This window comes from Corylus avellana, chromosome 6 (assembly GCF_965113065.1).
Source record: "Corylus avellana chromosome 6, dhCorAvel1.hap1.2, whole genome shotgun sequence".
NCBI classification, from domain to species: Eukaryota; Viridiplantae; Streptophyta; class Magnoliopsida; order Fagales; family Betulaceae; genus Corylus; species Corylus avellana.
Window position 1 is genome coordinate 28,636,329 of NC_142495.1, and position 16,972 is coordinate 28,653,300.

Sequence of the window (16,972 nt, forward strand, 5' to 3'; positions counted from 1 at the left end):
AAAAAAATTAAATTAAAAAAAAAAAAGAAAAAGAAAAAAAAGAAGGTGCTCTAATCAGATAAGATATATAAGAGAGAAGCTGTCTTAGAGCACGTTTAGAATTATGTTTGAGAAATAGAGCATTTAAGTCAAAAGACACTTTTTGACCATTTGTTGGGCTCTTTAAACCCTTAAAAGCGCTTTCAATTTTTTTTTTACCAAATATATACTTTTTTCTTCAAACGAATTTTTTGAGTGTTAAACACATTTTTAGGCATCTCAAACACACTCGATCTCAAACAGACCCTTAGTAAAGAAATTATGTGTCATATCAAAAGAGAAATAGTATGCTTTATAAAAAAATAAAAAATAAAAAAAGATATTTAGTAGAGAAGTAATGCTTTACACTCTCACTCTTACACTCTCTAACGTGATTTTTAAAATTATCATTAAATTTGGGACGAATTATTATTGGATTTTGATTAACGGAGATTCTAAAAGTCATATAAGGGAAAATGTGATTAGAAAGTGTGAGAGAATATGTAGCATTTCCCTTGGTAGAGTACTATCTTACAATTGAGATAATGTTGTTAATTCTTATGTTGGCTAAATTTGGTAAGCAAAATGGTAATCAAAGTGCCAAAAGTTCTTGGGCGTCCGAATGTGACACATAGCCGTCTGGACGGACATCAATGCCGCAAAGTTATTTTTCTAGCATGGCAAGCCAACTGGGGTATGGGTTGGGAACAGCACGGGGAGGACTTCCATCAGCACGTATTGCTGTGTACAAAATATGTTGGTCCGATAGCTATGATGATGCTGACATTCTTGCTGCATTTGACGATGCCATTGCTGATGGCGTTGACATCATATCTTATTCCATTGGTCCACCAGAACCCCTCAAGTACTTTCACGATGTAAATGCCATTGGTGCCTTTCATGCTATGCGAAATGGAATATTGACATCAATGGCTGCTGGTAACGAGGGTCCAGGTCTACAAACCGTCGCATGCTTTGCGCCATGGGCTCTCTCTCTGGCTGCAAGTACTATAGATCGAAAGTTCTTCACTCAGGTCCAATTGGGTAACAAGAATATCTATGAGGTAACTTAAAACTCCGGTACCGGCTGCTATATATGAATATCTTCTTCATTTACTCCAATTTATTTGTATCTATAAATTCTAATTAGTTTGGAGAATTTCTTTACTCCATGTGTGCGTAGGGAATTTCAATTAATTCTTTTGACCTCAAGAATAAACAGTATCCAATAATTTATGGTGGAGATGCACCAAACACTGGGAAAGGTTTTCAGAGGTCCGATTCCAGGTAACTATAAAATGAAATTTATGTCTTCAATAATTAATACTTTTGATGTGTATACATAGATAAAGGGAATAAGTTTATTTATTTGCTTTTGTTTGCATGATGAGTCTATGAAACTAGCAGGAGAAATGTTAATTCCTTGTTTTTTCAAGAATAGGAGTACCAATTGTAGACACATTCCAGCATGATACTTAAAATGGAACTTAATTATTGATAAAAAAAAAAAATACAGGTATTTCACAAATAATTCACTGGACTAGGGGTGGGCACGGGTTGGGGCAGGGCGAGTATAGGCCTTTTCCCCAACTCACCCGCACCCTGCGGGTTTGGAAATTTCAACCCGCCACCCGAGCACAAGTAACAAGCCCCGCGCGGGTTCAGGTATTGCGGGGCGGGTATTGCAGGTTGTGCGGGTTCTTTTCCAAATCCTCTCATTTCTTTCCTCCACAGCTTCTCTTCTTTCTTTTCCTCTTTCTTCTCCTCCATTTTCATCTTTTCGTAAGATCCTCTCAGAACCCCGAGGAACAAACACAACCCTACATCAAACGATTCAAATCTATAAACACAAATCCCCAAGAAACAAACAAACATACACAACCCTACATCAAACATATAAACAATGGAAAAGAAAATCAAAGAATGATTCATGAAAGAGGTCTAAAGAGAGAAAAAAAACCTAGATCGACAGGATCGTGGTCTGTGGAGGTGGGAGCGGCGCAATAGCAGTGGTCTGAGGAGGTGGAGTGGCGGCATAGACTAGAGAGAGAAGTAGATGAGAGGCGGAGAGAGAGAACACACAGGAGAGAGAGCAAGGGAGACGAGAGAGCGAAAGGGAGAGAAAAGGGGATGGCGACAGAAGAATAGGTTAGGGTTTTTTAGTTTTTATACTTATGTGGGGCGGATAGGGGCGGGGTGGTTGCCTGTGGAAAAAAACACCTAAAACCTGCAACCCGCCCCGCCCCACCCTGCACGAGTTGGAAGAATCCTACCCGAACCCGCAAAAAAACACATAAAACCCGGGCGGAGCGGTTCAAGTTTGCGGGTTGGGTGGGTTTTTGCCCACCCCTACATTGGACCAAGATTTGGTGAAGGTGATGTGGTATTTTTGTGACCAAAAATATCAATAATAAAATTATCACTTGCAATAGAACGAATCTCGTAGGATAGGGCTATATTGAGGGTGTCAAACCTCAAGGACTGCAGGGGTTTAATTATCAAAATTAACTTAATTAAAAGAGAGTGAATTAGTTGTGTGAATTTAAAGTGCATAAAATAAACGAAAATAAAATGGAGTAAATTTATGAGAGAGAGAGTAGGGTATTGACTTCACTACGATCCGCACATCAATGGTTAACCATATTTAACTCTAACAATTCATTCTATGCATGTTATAATTTCACCAAGAAGACATAAAAATAATCTCATACAATCAACGGAATAGCATAACCCATCTTCGGTTGGCACGGACCGTCTACCTAAATTACACTAAACTAGGGTGTAGTACGATCCGTCTTCCCTAGGTATGGTCTATCTAATCTTATTGATTGCATGCCAATTAAGTACCATTGTATAACCATCATTTTTACGATCACAGAAAATAAGAATGATTTGAGTTCAATAATAGTAAAATAATTTCTAAGACAAGATAAGAATTTTACTAATATTGAATTCGAATTTAAAGAACAACTGCATTTAATATGAAGAACAGAAATCAACTATAGCAATCCTCAGGGTTATACAATCAACATGCATAAATTGAAAGACTAGAAATTAAATACAATCAAACCATTGTACTTGGAAAGGGCTACATCAATACCCCACAGTTGGGGTTTAGCTGCTCATGATTTTCTAAGCTCCACAAAATATTTTACTAAATTTTGCTCTAAGAGGCGGTGTGTCTGTTTACAATGTTTAGAGCCTTATTTATAGGGAATTGGGAAACCCTAAAACCCTAGAAATCCTCAAAAAGTCGGAAGTCAGTCTCCCAGTTCAATTGGGAGATTGAAATCTAAGTCCATGCTGGAGAGGGATTCTTATCGTGCACTGTACGCTCGAGTCCGCTCGATCCAAGACTTGGTGCGCTCGAGCGCAGTGCTTTCGAGCCTAGCTGGTTTGCGCGCGAGCGTAGGCATGCGCTCGATCCTTGATCGCAGACACTCGAGTGCAGTGCGCTCGATCCCAGGAGTGCTGCGCTCGATCCTAGTTCCAGAATGCTCAACTTTTTTATCTTGTAAGCCCAATTTCCAATGGTTCGTCAAATAAGACCTGAAACACAAAAACAAAACAAAATCAAACAAATAACAATGCTAATGAATTAACATATGTAAATTAAGGGGCTTGGATGTGCAACATTTGGCGCTTATCAGGAAAAATTGTACTTTGCGATATCCAGACTACAGGAGAAGGGGAATTCTTAGCCGGTGTTGTGGGCACTGTGATGCAAGGCCAAGAGCAGCAAGATTTTGCTACATCTTCTCCCTTGCCTGCATCTTATCTTTGCTTGGAGGATGGTGGCAAAGTGTACTCATACATAAATTCAACAAGGTATTATTAATATAAAATAACTTAGACATCAAACATAAAACATAATGATCCTAAAGGACACGTGTATGCAATTTACAGGGGTGCAACTGCGACTATTCATAAAAGTAAGGAAGGTAAAGAAAGATTTGTCCCTTACATTGCGTCATTCTCATCAAGGGGCCCAAGTCAATTTACACCCAACATTCTCAAGGTAATAATCTTATTTACATTTGCGATCTTATTTGTATTACTTATTTATGTTAGAATAATCAATAATTTAACATGGTATCAAAGTCATAGGTTTTGGGATCGAACATTGACTTCGTAAAATCACTCCTCATTTAAATTAATATTACACGTGTTGGGTCTCACCTATTAAAATAGAGTTTGAGCACACACGTGAGAATGAGTGTTAAAGTGTTGATTAAGTGATTAAATTTACTTCTACCTATCAGCTTAATCTTTTGAAATAATTGGTAATTTAACAAAGTACACAATAAATTTACGGGTGTTCGGTGTTAAACACCTGCATTCCGACTCTAAATTGTCTTGAGGACTACATTGTCATTTTGTTTTTTGTGTATTGTTGTTGCCAAATTTAGCTGCTCCTGGAGTTCACATTCTAGCCACATAGTCTCAAAAAGCCTCAATCTCAGAAGTTAAGGGTGATAAGAGAATGCTACCATACAATATATTCTCTGGGACATCAATGGCTTGCCCACATGCTACAGGGGCGGCTGCCTACATCAAATCCTTTCACCCCACATGGTCACCTCTTATGACTACTGGTAATATCTATATATATGATGTATAATCCTCAGTCATGATAATTTATTACATGTACAACTAACTCACTCCATTTGGTGTATTACTTGCAGCTATTCCAATGAGCACTAAAAAGAACCTTGAGGCTGAATATGCATATGGCGCAGGCAATATAAACCCTCTTAAAGCTCCACATCCTAGTTTAATATATGATATTGATGCACTTGACTACATAAAGTTTTTGTGTGGTGAAGGATATAGTACCAGTTTATTACATCTTGTTGCTGGGGACAATAGTAGCTGTTCTGGAGCCACTAGAGGAACTATCTTTAATATAAACTATCCTTCTTTTGCTATATTATTGTCGTCCTCCAAATCTTTTAGTCAAGTTTATCATCGGACTATAACAAATGTTGATCACCGACGTCTACGTATAGAGCTATTGTGACTGGTACCCCAACTGGACTTAGAATCAAAGTGAAGCCTAGTGTTCTAGCATTCACATCTCTTGGACAAAAGCTATCGTTTGCTCTCATGATTGAAGGAACGATAGATAAAGTCATTGTCTCTACTTCATTAGTGTGGGATGATGGAACTTTCCAAGTGAGGAGCCTTATTATTGTAGCTCTTAATAATTATTGATGCTCGACATTCTCTGCTACATATATGTATTACGTAAATAATAATCAAAGGATTCAAAGCTAAAGTTTTGAAGGAATATGCATGGAAGATTAGAATCAAGCAGTGGCGAAAGACGGAGGATTGAAAATGGTTGTAATTTGAGCCTTTGCTTCAGTTTTACACTGCAATGTAATTTCAACCTTTCTAATTTAATGCTATATTTTGCTTAGTTTTCATTCTAACTTGTTATCATTAGTTGATGAAATGAATGAGTCTCATCGATCAGAGCAGCAGAAGAAGGCCTTCAATCAGAGTCTTAAAGCCAATGTTGTTCATTTTGATTACAAACCAAGATGCATGCTCCATGCCTTGACACCCGCTTGCAATAATTTCCAACATTTACCTTTAGGATTACATTGGACTGGGCACATCGAATTCGGGGCCGGATGATACAAGGCCTCGGTTTTTGTTTCAGTTGGATTTGCATAAGCCCAATCTTAAACTAGACTTTGAGTTACTTTGCAAACCAAAACCAAATCAAATACCCTTATCCGTACAAGTAAAGAAGGTTTTTCTAAAGACTATACATGTCTTTGTAAGCTATTAAAAAAAGTATGCGAGAAGAACCGGCTATTAAAAAATCAAGTAATATTTTGGATCATTTTTTTATCATCTTAAAGTTGATATGATTTTTAAAATCACATTTAGATTAAAATTCAATAGGGATCATCTCAAATTCAATCATGATTTTAAAAGACACATCAAGTTTATGAGAATAAAAAAATGGTTTTCAGCATTACTCAAAAAAGTAGAGAAACAATAGAATTCATTTATTTTTCAGCCATTTTATAACCATCTCCATAAATAATGAATGATTAATCTACTATTGAATTTGTGTACTTGGGGTTTATGTGAGTCTATAAATCTAATGATTGATATATTTAATTTATAAGATAAGATAAGATATGATAAAAAAAAAAATATTGAAGTTAATCATTTTAAAAAATATATGTTTCAATGCAATAATATGGCCAGCTGTCCTAACGGTGACTATGTATGTTGACTCGGAAAAGTGAAGTCAATGCAAAAAAGTTGAAGGTCTTAATTTTAAATTGAGGGACCCAATAAAAAAAGTGAGGGACTGAAATAGTATTGGTGTAGACCGTAACTTTGTATCTTGACTTGGTAAAATGAAGTCAATGAATGCAAGTCTATAGAAAATTAGAGCGATGATTTTTTTTTTTTTTTTTTCACTTTGATTTAGTGAACAGCCAAACAGATCTAGTCCTTTGTAAAAAAGATTCATTTTCTTTTTTGAAGCCAAGTTTGTCCATTAGTGTCTTAAATTTTGACAATTTTTCTTTGATTTGGGAGGTAATAAAAGAAGCTTGGAAATGATTATCTTCAAAACCATTTATTTAAACTTAGGTCAAAATACTTAAGACGCGGAGAAAATGTAATTTACTCTCCTAAAGTTTGACATTTTTTTTTTCTAATTTAAATCCTAATTTTAAAAATTTGTAATATACCCTCATAAAATTTCAAAAATTTGCAATTCGAACCATCCGTTAGTTAATGCCGTCTGAGAAGACAAAAAGTCTACCACATGACACTCACATGAGTTTTTTGTTCTTATTCTCCCCAAATTACCCCTAAAAATAAATAAATAAACATTTGAAAAAAAAAAATTGGGCTGAGCCATCCCCAATTGGCTCTCGGCCACCGCATGGGCCGTGGGGGTGGCACCCCCAATTAGGCCAAATGGCTGGCCACCCCCATGGCCAAAGGGCCAAGTGTTTTTTTTTTTTTTTTTTTTTTTTTTTTTTTCTCTTTTTAATATATTTTTTTATGGACAATTTGGGAAGAATAAAACAAAAAAACTCACGTGAGTGTCACGTGTTAGACTTTTTGTCTTCTTATAGACGACAGTAACTAATGGATGGTTCGAATTGCAAATTTTTGAAACTTTATGAGGATATATTAAAAAATTTTAAATATTGGGATTCAAATTTAAAAAGATGTCAAATTTTAAGGGGATAAAATGCATTTTTTCCTGATGTTCTAACTCTAGTAAAAAATCACTAATCAGTTCACCCAATTTCGACCCTTTCTAGAGTTTTAGTCGGATAACATGTTTAGTATGTTGTGACAGCCAATTCTATGCCACATATAACACTCTTCACCTACCCCATAAAAGAGTTGATTCGAACCTTAAATTTTGCTTTTATGACTTTGTAGACTAAGAGTTTGTTTAAAATTATGTTTTAGAAATAGAGCTTTTAAGTAAAAAAAAAAAAAGCTTTTGGGCAAAGCTTCATTTTTAAGCTTTTGCCAAAAGTGCGTTTGAGCCATTTTTAAGTTTTTTAGACCCTTAACAATGTTTTTAATTTTTTTACCAAATGAGTATTTTTTTCTTCAAACGGACTTTTTGAGTATTAAAAGTACTTTTAACCCCCTCAAATGCAATTCCAAACATGTTCTAAATTTTGGTAAAGTTGTAAGTTGTCCCAATAAGATGTCTGATTCAAACTAAGGTAACTTTTTTTTCTTTTTTTTTTCTAAAATAAGTTAGCTTCTAGTTTTCAAAGAATAACTCAATCAAAAGTAAATTACGTCACATAAAACAGAGATCACTAATTTAAATTTTTTTCTCACTTTTCCCTTACGTAGACTTGTAAAATAATAATAATAATAATAAGTTAAAGGCTTGAAAGTTGTTTCATGTTTCTAGCGTAAACTTGGGGACAAGATTGTGGGCCCGAGAGACAGTGGAATGAAAACATCCACTTGATCCATCATCATTAATGCCGCTTTTCCCAGTGTTGCATGTTTGTCTGGGTTCCTTCTATCACTCGAAGATGCGCCAGATTTGGCGTTGGTTCAAGGCTGTGTTTGCCAAGACGAAGAAAAAAAAAAAAAAAAATCTCTACTATTTTTTTCAAAATTAATTTTAAATATCACGTCAATCACTTTTATTATTATTCAAATAAAAAAATCAAATGTGATAGTAAAAGTTAGACTTTAATTTTTCTTCTTTACAAGCCTTTGCTAATTTAAAGATTAATTTTTACTGCCACATCATCAATTGTATACAATCATATAGTAGTCTACTAAATAAAATTAAATTTATTTTTAAATTATAAAATAGGTTATAAACGTCTTTTAGTAGACTTTTCCCCATTGATCATTGCCTTACGCATTTGGTTGACCTCAGTCCACGAGTCGTCTTTCTTCTTGGAGCAATTTATTTGAGAAAATGAAATTAAAATGTAAAAACTTCTTTTCTTTAATATATATATATATATATATATATATATATATATATATATATATATATATATATAACTTTGTATAAGAACCTTTTCTGGTACTTCTATGAAAGTACTGCATAAAATAAGTGCGATTGATCGCCAAGTTTATAGCTGACACTCCAATGGGGCAAGCAAAAGCTTTAGTCTTTCATGGCTGCTGCTCCTCAGTATATATATATATATACATATATATATATTTTGAAGTTTAAACATTTACATATGAATGTAGATAATATGATCCTCATCTATTCGGTGGAGTACGTAGCTTTATATTTACCCTTATCGATGGTTGATCTATATTTAAAGTCGTTTGGTTTGGATCATCATCATGAGATGGAATATACTTGTATACACGCCCCCTTAAGGTCAATGGTAATTACGACATCACTTTGAGCTTCTTCTAATGAAGGCAAAACGAGCCGTGGAGAGAGGGTTAGTCATGAAAATATCCTGCTGAAGATGCTAATTAATTAAGTGAACAAAATTCAGAAAACAATTTGAATAGAAGGAGTGGGATCCCTAGTTAATTTGATCTGGTCGCATCACACAAGCTGTCTTATAGCGCCAGCTTGTGTCATTATCAAAGTAGGAAATTTGCTTCTTAAACTAAGTTCCTATTCTTCTTGTAGACTTTTCCGCGTTCGTCTTCGCCTTCCAAAGCTTATCTCAATTTAGTTGTTTGGCCTCACATCAACAAATATAAAAAAAAAAAAAAAAAAAGATTTTTTTTGTTTTTTTTTTTAATATGTGTTTGTGTTTAGCTCGTACGAAAAATTAGTGATAGTTGAAAAATATATTTTTCTCAATATTTTATTAGAAATGTGAACAATTTTATTAATATTTATAACAAAAATCACAAAAAAGAAAAAAAGAAAAAGTGATATGATTAGATAAGATATACAAGAGATAAGCTGTCTAAGAGTATGTTTAGAATTGTGTTTGAAAAATAGAGCTTTTAAGTCAGAAGGCACTTTTCAGCTATTTGTTGGGCTTTTTAGACCCTTAAAAGCGTTTTCAATTTTTTTTTTTACCAAATAGATACTTTTTTTTTCAAACAAACTTTTTGAGTATTACACGCACTTTTCGGACCCTCAAACGCACCCTCAAACATGCCCTTAGTAAGGAAACTATGTGCCATATCAACAGAGAAATAGTATGACTTCAAAAAAAAAAAAAAAAAAGGTATTTAGTAGAGAAGTAATGCTGTACACTCTTACTCTTACACTTTCTGACATGGTTTTTAAAATTATTATTAAATTTGGGACGAATCATTATTGAATTTTGATTAACGATGATTCTAAAAGTCATATAAGGGAAAATGTGATTAGGAAGTATGAGAGCGAGAATATGTAGCATTTCTCTTAGTAGATTGCAATCTTACAATTGAGATGATCGATGTGATAGTAAAAGTTAGACTTTAATATTTTTTTCTTTACAAGCCTTTGTTGATTTAAAGATTAATTTTTATTGTCGATCACATCATCAACTGTATATAATCATATAGTAGTCTACTAAATAAAATTAAATTTATTTTTAAATTATAAAATAGCTTATAAAAGTCTTTTTGTCATTGCCTTACAAAACTTATCGCGTTTGGTTGACCTCAGTTCACGAGTCGTCTTTCTTGTTGGAGTAATTTCTTTGAGAAAATGAAATTAAAATGTTGAATATTTAGCGCTTTTTCGTGTAAGAACTTTTCTTTAATATATATATATATATATATATATATATATATATATATATATATATAACTTTGTATAAGAACCTTCTGGTACTTATACGAAAGTACTGCATAAAATAAGTGCGATTGATCGCCAAGTTTATAGCTGACACACTAATGGGACAAGCAAAAGCTTTAGTCTTTCATGGCTACTGCTCCTAAGTATATATAGATTGAAGTTTAAAAAGTTACATATGAACGTAGATAATATGATCCTCATCTATTCGGTGGAGTACGTAGCTTTATCTGTGTCCTTATCGATGGTTGATCTATATTTAAAGTCGTTTGGTTTGGATCATCATCATGAGATGGAATATCCTTGAATACACGCCCCCTTAATAAGGTCAATGGTAATTACGACATGACTTTGAGCTTCTTCTAATGATCAAGGCAAAACGAGCCGTGGAGAGAGGATTAGTCATGAAAATATCCAGCTGAAGATGCTAATTAAGTGAACAAAATTCAGAAAACAATTTGAATAGAAGGAGTGGGATCTCTAATTAATTTGATCTGAACACATCAAACAAAGTTGGAAATTAGCTTCTTAAACTAATTAAGTACCTATTTTTCTTGTAGACTTTTCCGTGTTCATCTTCGCCTTCCAAAGCTTATCTCTAACTAATTTAATCTGATCACATCAAACAAGCTGTCTTATAGTGGCAGCTTGTGTCATTATCAAAGTTGGAAATTAGCTTCTTAAACTAAGTACCTTATATTCTTCTTGTAGACTTTTCCGCGTTCATCTTCGCCTTCCAAAACTTATCTAAATTTAGTTGCTTGGCCTCAGGTGATTTGCCTGTCGCTTGGAGGAAGAGGACGGATACAATAATTAATATATGTGGAGCATTTTTTATGTCGAAGAACCCTTTTCTTTTTTCTTTTTTTTTTTTTTCTTTTTTTTCTTTTTTTTTTTTTTTTGTGGGATAACTTTCTAGCCCATATACGTGAACATATCTATATCTATATATATACAACAGACACAGTACCGAAGTTTATAGCTGACCCTTCAATGGCAAGCAAAACCTCCACTAGTAGTACTTTTTCTTGGCTTCTCCTCTTCTGCCTCGCCTTCACTCTGCATGTCGGTCACTCAACTTCTCAGAATTACCGAAAGGCAAGTATCTCTATCTCTATGTATATAGCTGAGAGCTCATATATATATATATATCCACTTATTTATCGGTTAATATATATCTATAAAGTTCGCTTTGTTTGATCATGCGGAACAATTTATAGATATGATATTGTGAATGCAGGCTTATATTGTGTACATGGGCAACAGGAAGATGGATGAGGTTTCCACATCATCCCTTCACACAAGCATGCTACAAGATGTCATTGGCAGGTTATAAAAGCATGCAGTACATTGGAACCATTAATAGAAACTTGTTAAAATGATAGCTGATATTGCTTGAATTTCTTTCCAGACTAATAACATAAACTATATTTTTATTATATAACAGTCTCATTATTACTCCTATATTTCACCCATCTCCCTATAATAAATAGGTAAATCCATCATTAAATTTGTGTGGGGCTCACATAAGTCCATCATTCAATGGTGAATTCATTGGATTTGCAAAATGAGATAGTTGAAAGAATAATGTATAACCTGTATAAGTCAGTTATGATTGCCACGTCAACATTGTAAAATAATTGTATGATAAAAATGTAGTTTATACAATTTTTTTATTTTTTTAATTATTATTATATTTTTATAAAAGCCACTCCGAAATTATATTTCTAAATGTTTTTAGAAAGATGTAGGACATGCGGCAAATAGACATCTAAACGCTAAATTCTTTCTATGATTTTTGGCTCCTTGGATTTCCGGCGATGGTTGTATTAGACGTTGTTAGTGTTAAGGTTAGGCTAGTAGGGTTGAGTGGCGAGTGAAATGAAAAAAAATTGGCCCTCTTGATGTCTCTTTTACCAGTTGTCTTACATGATCTGCTTGTGAGAACGATTGATTTAAATTTAAATATATGTTAAAGTATGGATTAGTTAATTAAATTTATCTTTTTTTTATCCGCTTAAATTTTTGGTATAAATGAAGACTTAACAATCTGTCATGTTTTTATAGATTATATCACAATAAAAAATGTATATGCCTGAATTTTGACAGTGTTGGACCGAAATATCTAATCCATAGCTACTCGAGGAGTTTCAGTGGATTTGCAGCGGAACTGACCGAGCAAGAAGCTCAAAAAATAGCTGGTCGATGAATCTAATCTCTCCCCCCCTGTTTTCTATATCTACAACAAAAGTTGTAAGTTGTAACAATATTAATGAATGCAGGAATGGAAGGCGTAGCATCCGTGTTCCCTAGCGAACAAAAAAAGCTTCATACAACAAGGTCATGGGACTTTCTTGGCTTTCCGCAAAAAGTTCATAGAAGACCTATTGAAAGCGACATAATTATAGGAATGCTTGACACTGGAATTTGGCCGGAGTCAGAAAGCTTTAGTGACAAAGGATTTGGTCCACCACCTACCAAATGGAGGGGCACCTGCCAAGCCTCCATCAATTTCACTTGCAACAAGTATATCTATATATATCATTACAACCCTGGCCTATTGTTTGAGTAATGCTAGACTTATTTATTTATTTATTTTTCATGTTTCTTTGTTTCCTCAAAAATTGATGTAAGTTCTAAAATTACAATTAAATTTGTGATACAGCACTATTAAACTTTGATTCGATGTTTTTCCTAACTGCACGATCACATGTGCAAAAACAGACACAGAGAGTAAAAAATAACAACTAACAAATGTGGCTACGCTTATGCAGTAAAATCATAGGAGCACGATATTACCGTAGCAGTGGAGATTTTGACGAAGAAAACGTCAAATCTCCTAGAGATTTAAAAGGCCACGGGACACACACGGCGTCAACAGCAGCTGGGAATTTAGTTAGCGGGGCAAGCCTACTCGGGTATGGGTTGGGAACAGCACGAGGAGGAGTTCCATCAGCACGTATTGCTGTCTACAAAATATGTTGGATCGATGGCTGTTATGATGCCGACATTCTTGCTGCATTTGACGATGCCATTGCTGATGGCGTTGACATCATATCTTTTTCCGTTGGTGGACACGAACCCCTCAAGTACTTTCAAGATGTAAATGCCATTGGTGCCTTTCATGCTATGCGAAATGGAATATTGACATCAATGTCTGCTGGTAACGACGGTCCATATCTATCAACCATCACAAACTTTGCGCCATGGTCTCTCTCTGTGGCTGCAAGCACTATAGATCGAAAGTTCTTCACTCAGGTCCAATTGGGTAACAAGAAGATCTATGAGGTAACTAAAAACTATACGGTCCTGACTCCTGCTATATATGATTATGAATATCTTCTTCATTTACTCCAATTTATTTGTATCTATAAATTCTATTTAATTTGAAGAATTTCTTTACTCCACGTGTGTGTAGGGAATTTCAATTAATACATTTGACCTCAACAATAAACAGTATCCAATAATTTATGGTGGAGATGCACCAAACACTAAAAAAGGTTTTCAGAGTTCCGATTCCGGGTAACTACAAAATGAAATTTATGTATTCAATAATTAATACTTCATATTTCTTGTTTTTTCAAGAATAGGAGTACCAATTGTAGGCACATTCCAGCGTCATACTTAAAATGGAACTTAATTATTGCTATAAAAAAAAAAAAAAAATACAGGTATTGCTTTAATAATTCACTGGACCAAGCTTTGGTGAAGGGTAAAATTGTACTTTGCGATACCCGAACGAGTGGGGAAGGGGCATTCGTAGCTGGTGCTGTGGGTACTGTGATGCAAGGCCAAGCCAATCAAGATGTTGCTCGACCTTCTCCCTTGCCTGCATCTTACCTTCGCTTGGAGGATGGTAGCAAAGTGTTCTCATACATAAATTCGACAAGGTATTATTAATCTAAAATAACTTAGACAATAAAACAAGTTCGTAAAACCTAATAATCCTAAAGGACGCACATATGCAATTTACAGGGGTGCAACTGCGACTATTCAAAAAAGTAAGGAGGGTAAAGATAAATTTGCCCCTTACATTGTGTCATTCTCATCAAGGGGCCCAAGTTCAATTACACCTAACATTCTCAAGGTATTAATTTTGTTTACATTTGCGCTCTTGTATCACTTATCTCATTCAGCCTTTTTTAATTTATTTTTTTTTTTTTTTTTATTGTAGCCGGATTTAGCTGCTCCAGGAGTTCACATTCTAGCCGCATGGTCTCTAATTTCCCCAATTTCACAAGTTAAAGGTGATAAGAGATTGCTACCATATAATATAATCTCGGGGACGTCAATGGCTTGCCCACATGCTACAGGGGCGGCTGCCTACATCAAATCCTTCCACCCCACATGGTCACCTGCCGCTATCAAGTCGGCTCTTATGACTACTGGTAATGTCTATATATATGGTGTATAATCCTCGGTTTTGATAATTTATTACATGTACGACTAAGTCACTCCATTTGGTGTATTACTTACAGCAGTTCCAATGAGTGCTAAAAAGAACCCCGAGGCTGAATATGCATATGGCGCAGGCAATATAAACCCTCTTAAAGCTCCACATCCTGGTTTAATATATGATATTGATGCACTTGACTACATAAAATTTTTGTGCAGTGAAGGATATAATACCAATTTATTACATCTTGTTGCTGGGGACAATAGTAGCTGTTCTGGAGCCACTAAAGGAACTGTCTTTAATCTAAACTATCCTTCTTTTGCTATATTCTTGTTGTCCTCCAAATCTTTTAGTCAAGTTTATCATCGGACTGTCACAAATGTTGGATCACCGACATCTACGTATAGAGCTATTGTGACTGGTACCCCAACTGGACTTAGAATCAAAGTGAAGCCTAGTGTTCTAGCATTCACATCTCTTGGACAAAAGCTATCGTTTGCGCTCACGATTGAAGGAACGACAGATAAAGTCATTGTCTCTGCTTCATTAGTGTGGGATGATGGAACATTCCAAGTGAGGAGCCCCATTGTTGTAGCTCTTAATAATTATTGATGCACGACATTCTCTGCTACATATATGCATTACGTAAATAATAATCAAAGGATTGAAAGCTAAAGTTTTGAAGGAATATGCATGTAAGATTAGAATAAAGTAGTGGTGGAAGACGTACGGAGGACTGAAAATGGTTGTAATTTGAGCCTTTGCTCCAGTTCTACACTGCACTGTAATTTGAACCTTTCTAATTTAATGCTATATTTTGCTTAGTTTTCCTTCTAACTTGTTATCATTAGTTGATCGAATGAATGAATGTCATCGATCAGAGCAGCAGAAGAAGACCTTCGACCAGAGTCTTAAAGCCCAATGTTGTTCATTTTGATTACAAACCAAGATGAATGCACTATGCCTTGACTCCAGCTTGCAATAATTTCCAACATTTACCTTTAGGATTAGATTGGACTGGGCACATCGAATTTGGGGCCGGATGATACAAGGCCTGGGTTTTTATTTCAGTTGGATTTGCGTAAGCCCAATCTTGAACTGGACTTTGAGTTATTTGCAAACCAAAACTCAAAACAAATACCATTATCCGTACAAGTAAAGAAGGTTTTTCTAAAAACGATACATGCCTTTTTAAGCTATTAAAAAAGTATGCGAGAAACACGCTATTAAAAAACTAAGTAATATTTTGGATCATTTTTTTATCATCTCATACTTAATATGGTTTTTAAAATTATATTTAGATCAAAATTCAATAGGGATCATCTTAAATTTAATGATGATTTTAAAAGCCACATCAAATTTAAGAGAATAAAAAAATGGTTCTCAACATTACTCTAAAAAAGTAAAGAAACAATAGAATTCATTTATTTTTCAACCATTTTGTAACCATCTTCATAGTGAATGGATGATTAATCTACCATAGAATTTGTGTACATGGGATCTATGTGAGTCTATAAATTTAATGAATGATATGTTTAATTTGTAAAATAAGATGAGAAAAAAATAAGAAAAATATATGTTTCAATGCAATAACGTGGCCAGCTGTCCTAACGGTGACCATGTATGCTGACTCGGAAAAGTGAAGTCAATGCAAAAAAGTTGAAGGTCTTAATTTTAAATTGGGGGACCCAATAAAAAAAGTGAGGGACTCAAATAGTATGGGTGTAGACCGTGACAAAATGAAGTCAATGAAAACAAGTCTATAGAATATTAGAGCAATGATTTTTTTTTTTTTTTTCACTTTTATTTAGTGAACAGCCAAACAGATCTAGTCCTTTGTAAAAAAGACTCATTTTCTTTTTTGAAGCCAAGTTTGTCCATTAGTGTCTTAAATTTTGACAATTTTTCTTTGATTTGGGAGGTAATAAAAGAAGTTTGGAAATGATTATCTTCAAAACCATTTATTTAAACTTAGGTCAAAATATTTAAGATGCGGGGAAAATGCAATTTACTCTCCTAAAGTTTGACATTTTTTTTTTCTAATTTAAACCCTAATGTTTAAAAATTTGCATTGTACCCTCATAAAATTTTAAAAATTTGCAATTCGAACCATCTGTTAGTTAATGTCGTCTTAGAAGACAAAAAGTCTACCACGTGACACTCACGTGAGTTTTTTGGTTTTATTCTCCCCAAATTACTCCTAAAAAATAAATAAATAAATATTTTTAAAAAAATTGGGCCGAGCCACCCTCAATTGGCTCTCAGCCACCCCCATAGGCCGTGGGGGTGGCACCCCCAATTAGGCCAAATGGCTGGCC

At 34.5% G+C, this 16,972-nt stretch overlaps 1 protein-coding gene and 1 pseudogene across 1 annotated transcript; both read left to right on the forward strand.

Moving 5' to 3' along the window:
• Positions 1-695: 695 nt before the first annotated feature.
• On the forward strand, positions 696-5,232 carry LOC148585158 (cucumisin-like; annotated as a pseudogene).
• A 6,260-nt stretch (positions 5,233-11,492) lies between these two features.
• LOC132166956 (cucumisin-like) lies at positions 11,493-15,378 on the forward strand. Its single transcript, XM_088517237.1, has 9 exons — positions 11,493-11,587; positions 12,368-12,459; positions 12,541-12,784; positions 13,033-13,546; positions 13,677-13,780; positions 13,930-14,148; positions 14,234-14,345; positions 14,433-14,646; positions 14,737-15,378. The coding sequence occupies exons 1-9, from the start codon at positions 11,493-11,495 to the stop codon at positions 15,264-15,266; spliced, it is 2,124 nt and encodes a 707-aa protein (XP_088373363.1). The 3' UTR covers positions 15,267-15,378.
• Positions 15,379-16,972: the final 1,594 nt, after the last annotated feature.

Bases quoted from the DNA above. Each gene is read 5' to 3' on its own strand.
- LOC132166956 (XM_088517237.1), top strand. From the start codon at position 11,493: ATGCAGGCTTATATTGTGTACATGGGCAACAGGAAGATGGATGAGGTT. The intron at 13,781-13,929 runs GTAACTACAAAA...AAAAAAATACAG, and splicing joins TTTCAGAGTTCCGATTCCGG to GTATTGCTTTAATAATTCAC. The intron at 14,149-14,233 runs GTATTATTAATC...TGCAATTTACAG, and splicing joins TCATACATAAATTCGACAAG to GGGTGCAACTGCGACTATTC.